We start from the raw sequence: 17838 nt of genomic DNA, 5'->3' as shown, positions 1-17838 counted from the left end.
TCTCCTTAAGGTTTTTGTTAATAATGGTTATAGTAGGCAACAAGGTATTAAAGCTTTCCTCAAAGCTAGCAATGATCCTAAGGTTGAGAAAAACACTAGTGATCGTAATTCTGGAGTTCACCTCCCCTTCATCCAAGGGACAACAGACAAGATTGCGAGAATCCTTAAGAAGCATAATGTTCCCTCAACCTTTAGACCCCTCAAAACCATGAGAAGTTCCTTAAAATCGACAAAAGACCCTGTGAAGCCTAAGGATATGAAAGGTGTTTATGTCATCCTGTGTTTTTGTGGAACATCGTACATTGGTGAAACAGGCCAGTCTATTAATCAAAGGATTAAGGAACACGCCGACGATATCAAGCATGGGAGGACCCGCTCTTCAGCCTTAGCAGAGCATGCAAAGAAGACCAAACATCACATATGCATTGAGGCTAAGGTCATTGCGAAAATTTATCATTTTTATCACCGTAAATTTAGGTAAGCCATAAAAATTGAGAGGAGACCTAACAATCTTAATAGGGATGACGGTTGGAAAATTAGTCGCTGCTAGATTCCTGCCCTTTCCTCTTAGTTTCTTTTCCTTTTCTTTACTCTTTTTTCCTCTTACCATTTATGCTTTCCTTTGATTCCCCATGGGGTTTATTAATCCTCTTTTGTCTCTATTCTCCCTCTTAATTTTATTTTTCACTTCCCTTCGATAAAATATTGTTTCCATTGTTTTAATAACCATTGTTCCAAAATATATATATATATATATATATATATATTTTTTTTTTTTTTTCTCATAATGCGTCTAAATTCAAATATTCTAAAATCTATTAAAAAATAAAAAAATATACAAATTGCATATATATTTATTTATTTCATTACCAAAGGTTAGATTTTTATCTCTAATTAGTTAAAAAATTTATTTATATTATATCATCTCTATTAGTCTATAATATTTTATACGCATTTGACTAATGAAATGATTTTTCTTAAAATAATGTTTACTATATTTAGGAGTTTTTTTTATAATCCTTTGTTTATTTATATATTCTTGGTCATGTTATTTTTATATAATTATATACAATTAAAATTAATTAAAAATAAGTTTTCCATTATTTATATTATTTCTTTTTTTTTTTTCTCACCAAGTGAAATATAGCTGTTAGAAAGTCTTATCTCCCTATTTAACTTGCCACTATGCGGCTATGATCTGATTCTTCATCTTGTCTTATAATGAACCACACAAGTTAGTTAAACGCGTCAACTTAAATCATCTTCAAATGTAATTTCTTCCGAAAATATTTCAAATTTCAGAATATGGATGACACAAGCTTGAATTTAATAACAATCAAGTTCCTTTTCAATCGGCAGCTTGAATTTAATGACAACCGAGTTCATTTTCAATCAGCAACACTATGAACAAAAATGTAAAATCTTGGTCATATTATTATTTTTTAATTAACTGGAAGTTGCTTTGTGGAACAAGTTTCATGGGTATAATATATATTTTCTTGGGTCAGATGTCGGGGTTAACAGGTATCTAGCCTGCGAAATCACTCAGCACTCCCATCCAATCTCATTCTTTTTGGACATGCAATTTGTCGGGGGAATAAACCCTTTTTGGATGGCTAAAATTTAAATATACTGTTGAACTCACCAGTGAACCAAGGTCCTACTGGCATATTATTAAGATTTAACCAGATTGATTAAGTACATGATAATCCACATTTCCCAGAGCTTTTAGGTCGGGAATATTTGCTGCGGACTCTCTGTTTAAAGGCTCAGGTAAGATGTTTTCTGCTTTGAGTACAAATACAACTTGTTGCTGTTAACGTTCTCCCGACAGAAGAATTTATGATACCTTAAGAAACAATTCAAAATTCTCAGGGTATGAACTTGCAAACATCTTTAAGGAAAAAACTGAAATCTTAATATACATACATGAAATTCTCGTTACAGATAAAATGCTGAATGGTGTTCCCTGTTGCGTCAAAATTTATTTTGTGCCTTTCCAAGAAATGTCCTTTACTAATAACTCAAGTTTGGGGCTTATCCAAGAGAATAACGCTTTACAAATTTTCCACCTCGCATGTTAGGCTTGATGAAACAAATAAGAGCCGGGCATTTCGTCTCTTCAGCCCAGTTATGCTGTTAACAATCATCGATGACAGAAAAAAATAACAATAAATGATTCTGATACAATTGACTCCTAGTTTGGATAATCTCCTCGCGGCATTAATTCCCCTAGTTCCCATTAGTGCAGCAAGATTCATAGTGTTTGAACATGTAAACAGACATCATCTGCCAACAAAGAACACATGAGTAAGTGGGAGCTCAGAAAACAGAATTCAATGTAAATTTTAGATGTCGGACAAAAATAATAGCCAAAAATAAATACATGTATTAAGTCTCTCCACTATAAAAGTTTCATATGAATTTATCTGAACCTGGTTCTTGAATACAAGCTGCAAATTCTTGAAGATAGAACAGCAACAGAACTTAAGGCCTTGTATGAGTTTGTACAGTAAACAATTTTCATCAGTCACATATGCTGTCCGGAAATTTTACAAGTGAGCTATTACTGGGAAATTTGATTTGTAAAATCCATGAAGCATAGAACAGAAGTCATAAATCTCCATCTATATCCATTCCACTATTTCTTGAGCTGGAGAAGCATGTTTCAGTCATTATATGGTCTCTTTGTTGATATGAGATGAAACTTCCTTGTCAGTAGGAACTAATTCCTTACTATACTTCTGCTGCTTGGCAGTGGTAGCTAATTCTTTGGTACTCTTCACCTGTTTGACAGTGGCAGCTGATTCTTTAGTTTTATTCTCCTTCACAGTGGTAACTAACTCTTTACTGCTAGAGACTGCATCATTTTCATTTTGGAGCAATGCGCGGCGACTCAGACGCAACTGCCCACGTTCATTTATCTGGTAGAGCAAAATAATACATCATTTTCAATCTGAGATAAAAATAAAAATCTGACATCAAACAATTCGACGTTAACATGGCTAAAATATAGAGAATTGCAAAATGAAACTTTCTCACCTCAATAAGTTTGACATCCAAGCGGTCACCAACTTTTATAATCTGTTTGAGTCAGAGTAAGTCAATATTTTACGTTATAGGCACACGATCGATATAAATAGAGGCCCCTAGATACCACGTCTAAACATCTATATACAAAGATTTGATCCCAAATTACATTGCCTACTCGCATAAATGATTTGGAATTTAGGGTAAAGGAAATTATATAAAGAATATGTGTTCAAAGTTCAAACTGGGCTTACATCCTCGGCTCGAGCTACATATTTTGTGCTCAGTTCACTAATATGCAAGAGCCCCTGCACACATTATTCAAAGTCATATCATAAATAGTAACATAATGTCTGGCATACAAATTACGAATAAAGATGACAGGCGTCCTGTCTTCACAATTTTGGTTTCTATATTCTGAAGACTAGCCATACATTCTTTTATAGTCATTATTGAGATGGAGTATTTATCTATATTTCAGAAGATAATAAAGTGGCTTCCTGAAATACTCAAGACATGCATTAATATATATTTAAAAGCAAAATGATATAGGAAGCTCTGCTGCTTCTCCATGCAGCTCCTCTGATCCTCTTAAAGATCTGAATGTCTTGTGTTCAATAGACGGCTTTCTGTTGGTGAACAGGAAAGGATGCACCCCCCGTTAACTCATAGACTGGATAACGTTTTAGTGAAATCATGTCTACTGCTTGGTCCACTGCAGTGAATGGATGAGGTTGTCAGCTGACCAGGTATTTGGAGTAGTAAATAGGGTGGTCCATATCTTAACACAGTGTGTTTTGAGCCAGACTCTAGTTGTTTCTGAGTTCGATATCCCCCTATTTAACTCCATTGCAATCTGGTGTCTGTTACCCACCAAAATGGGTAAACCTTATAGGAGAAAACTTTTCTTCTCTCTCTTCACATCCAGTCAGCCAGCGGCCCCTAACAGCCACCACTAGCTGATGATGACGTGCCATTATATCTCTGCCACCTGCAACAGTCATATGCTTTTCATCTATCTGGCAAGAGCTCATGGACGAAGTTGGGCTTCCAATCAAAAGGTACCTTATTCATTTTGAAATTGGGTGCTTATGCTTATATGTATTTGGGCATTTGACATGGATTATGGTGTGACCTGGAAGAAAGAGGGGTTTTGACCGTGATCTTGTTCCTCCACCTTAAATATGAGGTTAATCTTCAATCCTAGTCTAGTGGCACCTCTCCTAATGGCCCAATGGGTTTAGGAGGGGCACTACTTGGCAAGCCTTGATTGAGATAGCGTAGTCCCATCTATCCCCATTCCATACTTACCACTTTCCCTACATCACGAGCCCTAATCTCACATCCATTCTTTGGGTTCAACAAGCCACTGGTTCTCTAGGATTTGGCACCCATACATTCTCATGCCTGGGTAGGGACCAAAACTTTGCCTTGGGAGGTTGATGCAACTGAAAGAACAAGAAAGAGCATATAATGGCCACAAGCAAAATAAAAGAAAGAATATCAAAACACAAAGGATGGTCGGGGCATACACATTAGCACATGGGAAAAATCCTAGCATGAGCTCTACCTCACTCATTATAGCCATCACCCGGTTCCTGAGCACATGTTGCTCTTTCACATCATGAAGAGGAACCTTTGCGTGTCCCAACCCCAATGGGCAATGAGCTGCCTCATCATTAAGGGGTGATACAACTGCTATACATCATACAAAGCAAGCTCTAAACCTTTGAGCTATGAGCAATAATCCAAAGAAAAATCAAGAAAAAGTAAAAGGCGCACAAGAGGGGTGGACAAACAAAGGCTGAGTTGGTATCTCATGCATTCACGATTGCTCCCTCCTCACATCTATACACTCAAGATTAGAATCCCCATCATGTTACTCCCTTTGACCATGGCACTTGGCTATGAAGCTTCTCCCCTCTGTTCCATCATTATTGTTCACTGACACCTATCAATTGAAGGGTGGACTAGGGAAATGTTACTTCCCTTTAGGCGCTGGAAACACCTAATAGGGTTGTCCTTGTTGAGAAATCAAAGGGTAGCTAGATTAGGTGATTTCTCTTTCTTTGATCACTGTTTGTGATGTATGTTTACTTAACTTGATTAGCTCCTCCTTTCACTTGATTATTATTATCATAAAACAGTTACTAAACAATGATGATCAATGAGACAAGAGGACACAAAATGTATGCTGTAAGCTAGGGACAAAACCTCTCCTCTTGAGAGGAAAATCCACAAGAATTCTTCTCTTCTTATAGAATGTTCGGATGACGAATTCCAAAACCTAAGACCCTTGACAAAGACCCCTCTAAGACCAAGTCAACCTTCCTTCTTGATGAGCTTTCCTTACATAGCTTACAACAACAAATTTCGACCCCAACAACTCCAACAACTTCGATCTCAACAATTTCTGTAATTTCGTCTTTCCCAGCAACTTTAGAAGCCCTAACCGAAGAGAGAAAGAGAGAGGTCCAAAACTTCAATCTTGCTTTCTTCTTCTTATCCTTGATTTTCGTCCTTTTCTTTCTGTTTTACAACTTCTTTCTTTTGGAGATCAAACTTGCTTACATTGTCTCCAAAAGAGGTCGAGTTCCTTCTTATATATATGCTTTCCAGGTGTAAGAATTGCCTCCATGAGGCTGACTTGATCTTTCATGTAGGCTGACTTGTTGTAGCTAGGTTGACTTGTCTTGGAGGGTCTTTTATGACTCAAATAAATTTCTTTTACATAATACAAGATGCCCAAAGGGGTCTTACATATTACAATGACTCAATTGACTCCTAGACTTTATGACAAAGCCCTAGAAGCACTCAATGGGTGCTTGACCTATAAATAAAATGACCTTGAGCATGAAACCCATGCTTCAAAATAATAATAATAAAATTTCTTTTTCTCTTTTCATCAAATACATAAAATCATGATTACATTAGACATTATGAAGACTGAACCTAGTTACACATTTCAACAATCCTTTAGCCTCCCGTACCTAGAGAGAAAACACCACTTTGAATTCAAGGCGTTAATTTTGGAAGGGAAGTCTTATTTGAAGTGTTAAATAGCTTATTACTTTCAAGCTTGGCTCACTTAGATACACTAGTGATTATTGTACCTAATGGTTGGTTGCTTTCACTAGACTTTATGTTGTGATTGTCAAGTGGTTTAGCATCCTAGGCTTTGAGCAACTTACCCACAAGTACCTAAGGCATTTGAGAAGCATATTGTTCCCATAGGTGAAGCATTAAGAGCCTTGGGTCTCCGAGAAGTAGCAACACATCACACCTAGCCCTCGACACCTCCTGCACCTAGGACGTTTTGCCACTTTACATCATTTGATGATTCTTCAAGATGATACACCTGGACCAGTATGCCCCCAAGTCAACATTAGCACCTTCTAAAAAGTGGCAGCTAATGTAGGGCCTAGATGAGGATGGCATCACTTTCTGAGACATGGGAGCACTAGTAGCACCTAGAAAGCCCTCAACGAGGGAGCAAAGATGGACATTTTGAGCAATTGGAGAACTAGGAGGCCACCTTTGGTACCCCATGTTAGAGAATCTAGGGCAAAGTAGTGTTGTGATTATTCTCCGGTTCTTGATAACAATTTGTGAAGTCTTTTTACTTTTTCTAGTTAGCTTATACTTCTTCTTCTTATTAGTGCATATGTGTGTGCTTCATCAAACTGCTACCAAAACAAAATAACAAGAACACAAAATTTCGCTCTCTGCCAGGGACAAACCCTCTCCACTCTTGAGATGAAAACCCTTTGTAAGATTTCTCTTATTAAAGCTTCTTATTTGAACAAATGCCAAACCCTAGACCCTTGACTAGGATATCCTCCAAGCATAAGTCAAATCCTTCCTCTTTCTGCACTGTTACTTCTGGCACATGAACCTCTTCCTTCCGACACTTTGCTCCTTAGTACTTCGTCCTTTTCTGCTGCTTGTCTAAGCTAGGAAACCCTAGAACATGGGCTCCTTTACTTCGCTATAAGGAGGACCTTCCTCGCTTTTCTTGGAGACCTTGTAGACCTTGTTATACCTCCAAATGAGGTCTCTCAATATGCTGCCTTCATCTGCTGTCAAGTCTAGGAGTGTCTTCTTGCTGCACGTGTGGACAAGAGCCTTAAGATAGTCTTCTTATCTTCACTGATTCTTATTTGCTTCCTTGCTGGAGAGAGAGGCCTTGTAGGCCTAGTTTGCATCCAAAACAGTGAACTGTGATGACCTGTACCTTTCTGCTTATTTCTTCTACTTGTTTAAATTCGAACAAGTTATTTAATACATTTAAATACCAAAATACACACAATACAGTCACAACATCTACAGATCATCAATTGAAAGAAAACAAGCACACAAGTGACACCGTTATTTTTGGACAAATGTCCCCAGAAAAACCCAATTGCGGGAAAACTAGTGCAGCTATTTAGAGGGTTATATTATTATGCAGTCTATCTGAGTACAACTGGGTGCCTACCCGGCTCACCCAACAAAGAAAAATACACAACAACAATACCTCTATATTTGGAAACAAGTATTCAGAAAACTTGTCCCATGAAACCCTCTCCGGCACAACTAAAGCTCAGTGTCAGCCTCTTGCTGACCTGCGTCAACCCCAGGACCTCTGCGTCAGCCCTTTGAGGCACTGCGCAGCCTCTGGGACCCTCTGCATCACTCCCTCTGCCCTCTGCGTGGATGATGTAGTCCCTCTAGGCTCTGCGTAGCCTGGACAGGCTGCTGCTCTCGCTCTCTCTACTTCTGCGCTGGTCTCCCAGTATTGTCCCTGCCTCTCTGCCTCGTACTCAATGCCCTTCATTGCTGATCATTGATTCAACTTTGCTTAGCAACCCCGCTCTAGCAAAATGGATGACTCATCACTCTAGTGTGTTCTCCAACTGACCGTCAAGCCCCTTATACTTTTCTTGTTGGTCCATCAATGACCGAGATTACATCTCTAGTCAACGACTAAGATTAGATTTGGCTTGATCCATGTCATTTAGAACCTTCTAACCCAATTTTATATTAATATCCATTAATATTTTATTTTCCCTAAGTTTAGACATAGGAACTCCATTAAAAATATTAGTTATTTTAATATTTCTTAAACCATTGCTGGGTCTTGGAGATCTCATGTGCTTTAGCGTCTCCACCAATTTTCATGGCTAGAGCACATCCGATGCTACCCGAAATCAACAGTTATAGGCACAGGCAGAGCTTCATTCTTCCGCATGTCTGACTGTTTGAACCCTATAGACGGTCCCCTTGACCTTCGCTATCCTTCCTCCTTGCTTCGCTGCGCTAACAGAGTCTTTACCTTGGTTTTTCTTTGTCCTTCTTACCTCCTCTTGCTTGCGGATTTCAAAGATTATGTTTCGTTTTATGAGGAGTGGACAACCTCTATAAATAGAGGTCTGTTCCTCCTCTTCCAGCCGACATGACTGTCCTTAAAGCCGACTTGATAGTTTGCTTCATAAATCATTTTTATTCACTGTTTTGCTGCTTGTAGACTTTGTTGGTGCTAGGAGAGGATTTGACCATGCTTGGAGGTGTTCCCATGACCTTGTATGATGACTTACATGATGTAACATGCCCTCAAAGGGTCTTATCATAATTACATTTTGACTTTGACTCTCTAGAAGCACTTCAAAATGTGCTTGACATATTTTCAATGAGCAAGAAACTCATTGACAAATAATACAAAAATGATTTCTCTTTTCTTGAATAAGTACAAATATCAATATTACGTTTATGAAGACCTAGCCTAGTTACATTTCCTTCAACACCCCAAACTAGATTTCGGGGTCCACATAGGGATATCAACAGATATATGAAGCCCAACCCTCAGAGGATGATTTTTGGAGGCTTCTACACCATCCTTGACACTCGAAAGCCTCAATGCATGCCATATGGAGCTCACTGGATGGATGATGTCAGCCTTATGAGGCCTCACAACTCACATGTGAGGGCTTTCATTTGCATTTATGATGAAGCTAGTTGGCTTGGCTTGCAACCCAAGGTTCTATTGTGATTTTATTTGTCTTTTAGGCAAAATTAAAACTTATCCTCCTTATATAAATAGAGGAGAGGACTCCTTTCATTCTCATCATCACCACTTGTGAATTTGACCTCTCTAATTGATAAATTCGACTTCTTTTCCTATTGGAGAGATGTGATCTATGGAAATTTTGTCTTGGAGCTATTGTCTTGTCTTTGGAGAAGTTGCCTTGAATCAATGATTGGATTGTAGATGCATATTTCCTTGTAAGTGCCTTTATACTGAAAATTTCTGATTTCATGTCTAATGTATGGAATACGTTGGTGATCTAGGTTAAATATAATAATATTGTGCCCGAATTTTGTTGAATATCAATTTTATGGAAGCAAAGTCATATTATTGTATGCATTACTCATTGTATGATGTGGCAATCCCCTTGGTGATCTTACATTAGCTCTCCCAAGTGATTTTTGATCCCCCACAAAGGTAATAGTTAGGGTTTTGGTGCTAGGGCATCAAAATATCCTTACTCCTTTGCAATTTTTGGCCAACCTAAAGAAGCCATAGACTCTGTTGACCACTACGTGTCAACGACCCATAGCAGTACACCCCCTTTTTTCGCAAAAGGGATAGTGCCTGATCGACATGTCCGTTCCGTTCAGATATCATCATTAGCCTGATTATTATGTTATAATATAAACCCATTCTGCATGTGTATACTGTCAATAAACTCAGTAGATCCGTGTCGTGTATGTAATTGCCTAGGCAAACCTAATTTTTTGGTGATGATCTACATTCTAGGAGGTTTTTTGTCTCACTGATCCATTCTCGAATGGTCGACAGAGTTTTCCTTCAACCTTACCCCAAAGTCAGAATGGATTTTGTCATTGGGATCTTAGGCGAGTCCTAGTGTTCTAGACGAGTCTATGTAAAAGTGATTTGGGAATAATCCTAACTATTTGGTTAGGTTATTTTATTACAAATTGCTTGGTCTGCTAGATTATATTTGTGTCGCAGAAATGGGTGGTCAGTGAGGGTCTATTTCAAATGGGTTTTCCCCCTTGTGATGTAAAAGATTATGAAAATTATAATGTAAAGTGTCTTGAGGATTGGAAAAATAACTTATCCCCTCATAGGTTAATTAATTAAATTTTTTGGCCAAAAAAATAATTAAAATCTTAAGCCAGAAATTTAATTAATTCTAGGTCCTAGGTAAATTTAAATTCTTCGAAGGCAAAATTCGTTGGTTCTTAAAAATCAAAATTTGAAAGGCCTTGGGACTAAGGTAAATTGATTATTTTGCTCAATTTTAAGCCTTTGGTCCCTGGGGTTAAGTCAAAGTCAAAATTTTGAGGAAATTAATTAAAAATTTTAATTTTTGAATTAATTAAAATGCATTTAATTGAAAAATTTGAATTTCCTCAAGAATTTAAAATTTCGACGGATGAGATTAAAAGAAATTTTGATCTTCATCAAAGGTTGGGATTTCTTTGACAAGGATCACTCGAACTAGCCGTTGGAAGATTTATCTTTAAAAAGGAGGTCATTTGTCAGTTGATCGATCCGCTTTTTCGATCATGTGCTAAGCGGAAAACCCTTGTGTAAACTTGTTCAGATAATAAAGAAAGACTTTGGGGTTAATTTTTGTTGGTGTTACTCTTCATGGAAGTACTGTAAGATGTGTCATTTTTCATGTGTAAAATTTTTTTAGCCATTGATAATAGCTTTTGAAGAGTGATTTGAGTATAGGTATCTTGCTCAGTCACTGGGGTTTAAGTGATAATTTAAATTTGAATGTAATAGCAGGTATCTCTATCTATATGAATTTTATTATCATTTTCTCATTCTATGTTAATGGCTGAATTGAGTTTTGTAGGAAAGTCTTGATTTTTAGATCATCGGATGTTCGGGGAAGTTTTCAGTTGGACCAACCAACTCTTGATCTGTGTTTTCGGAAGAGCCCAGCTTAATTTGATCCCGAGCTTATCATAAGATTTTTACTGGTGATGCATGAAGGGTTTTGAGCTCAACACCTTCTTTAAACTTTAAAAATTTAACTTTTTTTACGTGCTATAGTGATAAATCTAGCTGTTGAGAGCCTTAAATTGTCATATCTAGGACCGGAGTTGGACTCACATTCCTCAGATTTGATGAATCTGTCATTCCTGTGCATAGATCAGTAAACTATTTTTGGTTTTCTGACTTGGGTTTTTTTGGGTTTTAGCTTTATCATAGTATATATCGTTTGGGTATTTTTTGTTGTCTTGTAGCTACAGATTTGAAGAAGAAAACTGTGTAGAGTCCAGAGCTAGGCCCTAGAGGGTAAAATATGGATCTCTGGGGTTTGTTAAAATCATTTTGAAGGGATATTATTCAAATTAATTTTGCAATCTAAGGTTTCAAAGAGTTTTAAAACTGGAAAATTTTTAAGGGGTTTCTGGGCCACCAGTTTGCTGATTGGTTTCTTTAATCTGTGGCCTAATTTGTGGAGTTCACTGTGCAATTTCAAATTTTTTTTAGAAGGCTCACAGTCATTTTACTGCTGCTACATTCTATACAAATCTGCAAACCCCAGTCTTGCTGCCATCTCTCTCATTAGCGAAATCCGTCCAAGAAACTTTTCCACCACTGCCTGCTCCATCACTGGCTTTACTCTGCATTAGATATTTCTACTCCACACATCCCTTTCTAGCTCCCTCAACCTGCAAAGCGCTGGCCTAAATCCTCATATCCTCCACGACTCTCTACATAGCCCTTTTTCACCATCGAACCCTGCCATCTCTCTACACAAATCTCCTCTCTTTCATTGCTCCGTCCCTCCTTTTCCCTGGCCCAGCTCCTTCTTTCCGCAACCATTCATCGCTGCTCCATACGTTGCCCATCAGATCCACAACCCTCCATACCCTGCGGCCCTCCTTATCTCCTATCCCCCGTGTCTTTCATTCTCGTATCCCTTCATTCGTCCGCAGCTCCAACCTGCAGTCCATCCCTCTCATGCGTTCTGATCCGTGTCCATCTTTCTCACAACTCCATTGCCCGATAACCATCTTCACTCCCTCCACTCTCAGATTTGATCCCTCCTCGACGTGCTCCTTGCCGCCGCCGTCCAAGCCTCCGTCACCTACACACACACACAGTGAAAAAAAACTATCAATTTTCATGTTTTGTGTATAAGTTGGATTAGGTCTTGTTTTTATTTAGTTAGTTCGTTTTTTTTCATTTTATTTATTATATTTCGGTTAGGGTGCATTTTTATATATATAATCCGCTTCCTTTTTTGAGTTTTAGTTTAATTCATTTCCTCCTTTTTTATTCGATCTTTTGTTTTGATTTTTTTTCTTTATTTTTAATTTTTAATTTTTTGATTTGATTTTGCTTTTTTTTTTTTTACTCTTTTATTTTATTTTTGACTTATGATTTCAAAATTTTTTATTTTTTGAATTCATTAAAAAATCATAAAAATTTAAAATTTAAAAAAATTAAAAAATCTAAAAGATAAAACATTTAAAAAAAATTAAAAAGGTTTGTCTTTTTCTTTGTGACTTTTGATTTTTTACTTTTTATTTTTTACAAAATTCAAAAAATATAAAATTTTTGAAAAATCTAAAAATCCTAAAAATTAAAAAATTCAAAATCTTAAAAAATCTAAAAAAAAAAATTTAATTTAGAAAAATTTTAAATTCTTGGTGACGTGAGAATTAAGAATGAAATAAATTAATGGATTTGTGCTTAAACATTAACTATTTTTAATGTGGCATGTAGCCCATTAAAAATTCGATTTATGAACCTGTTGATTTGTTTTACTTCTTTATTTTTCACATTGAAGTTATTGCCTAAGGAATAATTAAAGTGCTAATCTAAAGTTCCTTGGTGTTATCTAGTGATTAAATTCATTTTCATGATTCTTCTATGGTCAAGGTGCGATAAATGTTTTAAGTTATATTGGCAGTAGGAAAAAATTAATTTTTCTAGATTTGGACCATTAATTGAAAATTATTTTAAATCTAGAACCTCTTGCATATTGCAGTTTTGGGCATTTACATTAACTGTTCATGATCGTCGATTTGCCACATCTATAAGTTTTCTCTAGATGACTTGTTATTATTTAGTCTATGGTTAATTCAAATTAAAGGCACTGGTCTGTAGTCGTTTTTATCTTGTGATCGTGTCTTATTTTAATTTATCTATCTCAATTGATCGAGAATCGCTTTAGATTCATCAAGTTGTTCATCATTAAAATCTCCTAGAGCCTGTGTTTCACAGGCTATCCTCATCCATTTACCTTAGGGACTACCCCCCTTGACTTGTCTAGGAGAGAGTCTAAACGGAGTAAGGATTAAGAGTGACAGCCCTTACTCTGAGCGTTGTCGCGGTGCCTAAACACTTTGTGCGACAACATACTCCTCCAACCCTAGGACTAGGCATTGGTCATCCTTTGTTGGTGAACAAGTCAATTTTCATCCATAATTTCTTCTCCCTTACCTAATTTGGCCATCTTAAGGCCAAGTGACCAACTAGGGCATATTGCAAATTGACTAGGGAAGAGGATTTTGGGTCTTGGAAAGTCTAAATGCCTAGGATTGGGTGGTTGGCACAAAATAATTTTCCTTTGGTGGGCATTCGTCGCAATTTCATCTATAATTTCTCTTGCCCTAATCGATTTCCCTAGTGTGAAACCCTAGTTTGGTTTTAGCTTCAGCGTGTGAGTTTCATGTGCCATAACCTTGTTGAAACACATTATGGGAAACCTTTCTTGGCATCTTGACCTTTGCCCATCCCAACTCTCAACCTATCAATAAAACCGTAGATCTTGTGTTGGACTAGTTTGGCTTCTTCAAGGAAAGTGAATTGCCTCCACTTCATAGTTGGAGCCTTGTATCTAAATTGAGTCTTTCCGTTGGAAACTTTCGTGTCACTTCTTACCTTTAAGCCTAGAATATCTCGTAGGTGACCTCATCATCGAGACTCTTCCCATTGGTGAAAATCCATGAAGAGTAGGGGGTTTTGGCTGTGGTGACAGTGGGCCATGTTACCCACCAAAAGTGGGGGCCCCTAGGAGAGCTTCTTTCCTAGTCATCTTCTTCAGTTGGTAGCCAACAACCCCTAAGAGCCATCCATAGCCGATGTGATGTGCCACTTTATCTCTGCTTCGTGCATCAGTTTTATGATTCCTCACCCCTCCATCGAGAGCATATGTTAGAAGGTGGGCAATTTGACCTAAAAAGTATGTTTTTTATTATGCAATCGGGTGCTTACACTTGTTTTTCATTTGGGCATTTTCGACATGGATTATTGGGTAACTTGGAAGAAGGAAGGGCTTTGATTGTGGTTTTGTTCCCTCACCATAAATGAGGGGTTAATCTTCAATCCTAGTCCTGTGGGATCTCTCCTATTGGCCTATGGCTTTAGGATGGGCACTACTTAGGAAACCTCAATTTTGGTAGTGTGGTTCCATTTTCCTGTTCCACATTTTTCACTCCCCTCTGTACATTGCAAGTCCTATTTCATCATTTTCCTTCTCTAGGTCCACAAGGCACTGGCACACCCCCTCCCCTTGTCCACATATCTGGGTCGAGCCTGGAAATGTTGCTCGGAGGTTGATGCAGCGAAAAGAAAGTTAAAAGCATATCATGGCCACAAGCAAGAAACAAAAGAAAAAGAAAAATTATAAAATGCAAAAGATGGTTGGGACATTTATTATAGCACGTGGGAAAAAGCCAAACATGAGCTCTACACCTTAACATTATGGCCATCACCTTGCTTCCTAGGGCCCACGAGTGCCCTTGACATCATTAAGGAACCCATGCACGTCCCAACCCCTGGTGGGCAATGAATTGCCCCACCTTAAGGGAGTAATAACTGCTCTATATCATGCATAACATGCTCTCATTTCCTAGAGCCTTGAGCAATAATACAAAAGAAAAATCAAGAAAAGGCAAAAGGAAAATATAGAGGGGTGGAAAAACAAATGCTGGTGTAACCCATGTATCCACGATTGCTTCCTCCTACATCTACATACCCAATATGTGGACATGCATCATCATTGCTATCTTTGTACCTATGGCATTTGACCTTGATACCCCTGTTTCCCCATCCATTTCATCATCATTCACATGCCACCTACTGATTGAAGGATGTACCAGGGACCTGTCTTTCCTCTTATGAGCTAGGAACACTTAATAGGATTGTCTATTAACCACTCCTACCTAGGGAGGTAACACTATTATGAAATTAAAGCCCCAAATTTGGAAGAGAAGCCCCATGTGAAGTCTTAATGCGCCCTTAATTAACAAGCTTGGTTAACTTAGATGCAATAATGAATTATTGTACCTGATGGTGAGGATGCAGCATTGGGCATTATATGTGATTTGCACGGGGTGTCATCATGGGTTGGGCAACTTAATTGAGGCCCAAGTCCACTAAAGGAGCATATGACACCTTCCAAGTGAAGCGTTGAGAGCCATGGGACTCCTATGCTTACAAAGCATCATTACTTCACTCCATGGGTACCTACAACACCACAATAGTCTACACCATTCCCCACATTATTCACGAGATGATGCACTTGGACCAACATGCCCCCAACCGACTTAGCAGTATATATGGGTTTTGGCAATTGATCTAAGGTCCAGATGAGGTTTGTCTCACTAATGAGACTTGGGAGGGCTAACACCATCCTCTGAACCTCAACATTGGAGCAATACAAGCTATTCTACCACCAAGAGACCCATGAGACCCATTTTGTGCCCCAAATACAAAACTGGGGTCCACTTGATGATTTGCATGCATGTCTAGGGGCCAACCCCTAGTAGATCATTTATGGAGCCCTCTTGACTCACCTTAGCACAAAGACAGCTCAATGTGTGCCTCAAGAAGGCCCTCACATTCATGACGTCAACATTTCAACCCTCTTGTGTGTTTATCTTTATGATTTTTCATTGGCTATGTGGTTGGCTTGTAACCACAATTAGTTTTTCCTTCCATCTGAAAACTAAGAGGGGCTTCTAAGATAATATTAGACTTGATTGATCATGTATAAATATATGAGAGCTCATTTGAGCTTCTCATCATCATCACACTTGGATTCAATCTTTTGAGATATTTTGGCACTTGTTTCTTTGGCTATTAGAGATTCTTGTGGATGAATTTTGATGTATGGAACTAATTCACACTTCTTTAGAGCTACTTCTTGAGTTTTGGATGGATATATTGCATGTCATCTTGTAAGTGCTTGATGTTGATGGAATTGTTTTCTTGAATTTGTTTAATGTATGGAATTGCTATCTCTAGAATGTGCTAATTGTGCCCTAATTGATTTTGAAAGGCTTTCTAGTAGAGTATTGCATATGTTATTCAATGCATGGCATGTAATGAATGTTCCTAGTGGATGAAAATCTTTGAACTCTCCATGAACTCCATTATTTCTTGAAGTGGGTAAATGCTTAAACTTGGTACCTAAGTTGCACTGAAACGGATACAAATATGGGGTTTGAAATGGATATGGAAAATTTTCAAAAACTTTGGATATGATACGACAAGGAAACGACATATATATATGAAAAAATAAAATTTTCATATTACCATTCATCTTTCAGAATCTAGATTCTATATTTAAAAATACATAACCAAACTTAGACAATTACTGTGCAGTGTGCATTGAATGCCATGTTGACTAAAGACAGCAAGAGGCAATGAGCCTGTGGTCTGAGTGTCAGAACCATAAAACTTTAAAAGTAAAACAGATTTAACCAAAGGAACCTTATTGCTTAAAGCTTGAAAGGGTTTGAAAAATATATCAAGACCTCGAGAATGATTAAGATCTGACCATTTTTGTTTTGAATTCATGTTATGTTACATTTACAATCATGTTTTTTCAGTTATCAGTAGCTTTTCAAAAAGTTTAGTGTTTCGACTATCTGGCAAAATTTGGTAGCTGGTTTAGTGTTGTCTAGATCTCACAGTCAGAGGATAAATCCTTGGTCTTTGACAGGATTACATTGGGCATCGATCTACTCCAATCTTTTAACAAGTTGAGGTGGGCCTAAATGGCAACCATTAAACTCGTTAACTAAACATTAATAATTTTTTGTTTATATAGCAATCTTCCTATACAGGACTGTAAAACAGGGATAATCAAATCTATTGGATTCAACTCTTTTTGTGACTAAATTTTGATGCATACAAACTACAATTAAATTAAATGGAAACCGAGTAGTAGAAATTATTCTCTTGAGTTTCCATTTCTTCTTGAGAGGGGAGCTTGTTGAGATTACAACTACTTAAACCTATTTGGGGGTTTAGTTTGCGGCTATGTTGTACGAAACTTCTAAGAACCAGATGTTTTGGGCCGTACCCATACTCGAAACTCTGAAACTTTGCTGAAAATCAACCATCATGTAATCATCTATGAGAGTTAATATAGGCTTGTTTTTCCTTCTAAATTGTCATATATGGGTCTTATTCCCTTTTTTCTTGCAAGATAATGTGTTATTCACTTATTTATTTATACATATATTTTTATATATACATATATTACGTTTCGGCTAACGTTTCGGCCAACGTTTCCATTTTTGGGAGGTGATGTTTCTAAAAGTCCCTGTTTTGGAAACTCCGAAACGTTTCGCCATTTCATGCAACTTAGGTTTGCAGGGCTACTCTCAACTTGAAGGTAGCTTCTCAATCATGCTTTGTAAGGGTTAAGCCTCTTTTTGTGCTTGAGCATCAATGTTTCCATATACATTTCATGGATATCCCCTTAAAAATGCATAGCTTTGAAGTTTGATGTGATTATAAAATCCATTGTTTTTATTTAA

At 37.5% G+C, this 17838-nt stretch overlaps 1 protein-coding gene across 2 annotated transcripts in view; it reads right to left on the bottom strand.

Moving 5' to 3' along the window:
• Window positions 1–2099: 2099 nt before the first annotated feature.
• The window catches only part of LOC149182384 (putative polyribonucleotide nucleotidyltransferase 1, chloroplastic), a 411698-nt gene continuing 395959 nt past the window's right edge, over window positions 2100–17838 (bottom strand). For both annotated transcript variants that reach the window (XM_089416829.1, XM_089416828.1), the window contains 4 exons: window positions 3285–3338; window positions 3043–3084; window positions 2436–2924; window positions 2100–2289 (listed from right to left, as the gene is read on the bottom strand). In XM_089416829.1, coding sequence (XP_089272955.1) covers window positions 2676–2924; window positions 3043–3084; window positions 3285–3338 — 345 coding nt within the window. In that variant the 3' untranslated portion in view covers window positions 2100–2289; window positions 2436–2675. The remainder of the gene's footprint in view (window positions 2290–2435; window positions 2925–3042; window positions 3085–3284; window positions 3339–17838) is intronic.

This window comes from Pinus tabuliformis, chromosome 3_2, assembly GCF_031772625.1.
Source record: "Pinus tabuliformis cultivar Carrire ecotype Pingquan chromosome 3_2, CPIR1, whole genome shotgun sequence".
Lineage (NCBI taxonomy): Eukaryota > Viridiplantae > Streptophyta > Pinopsida > Pinales > Pinaceae > Pinus > Pinus tabuliformis.
This window is presented reverse-complemented; position numbering and strand designations above follow the sequence as displayed.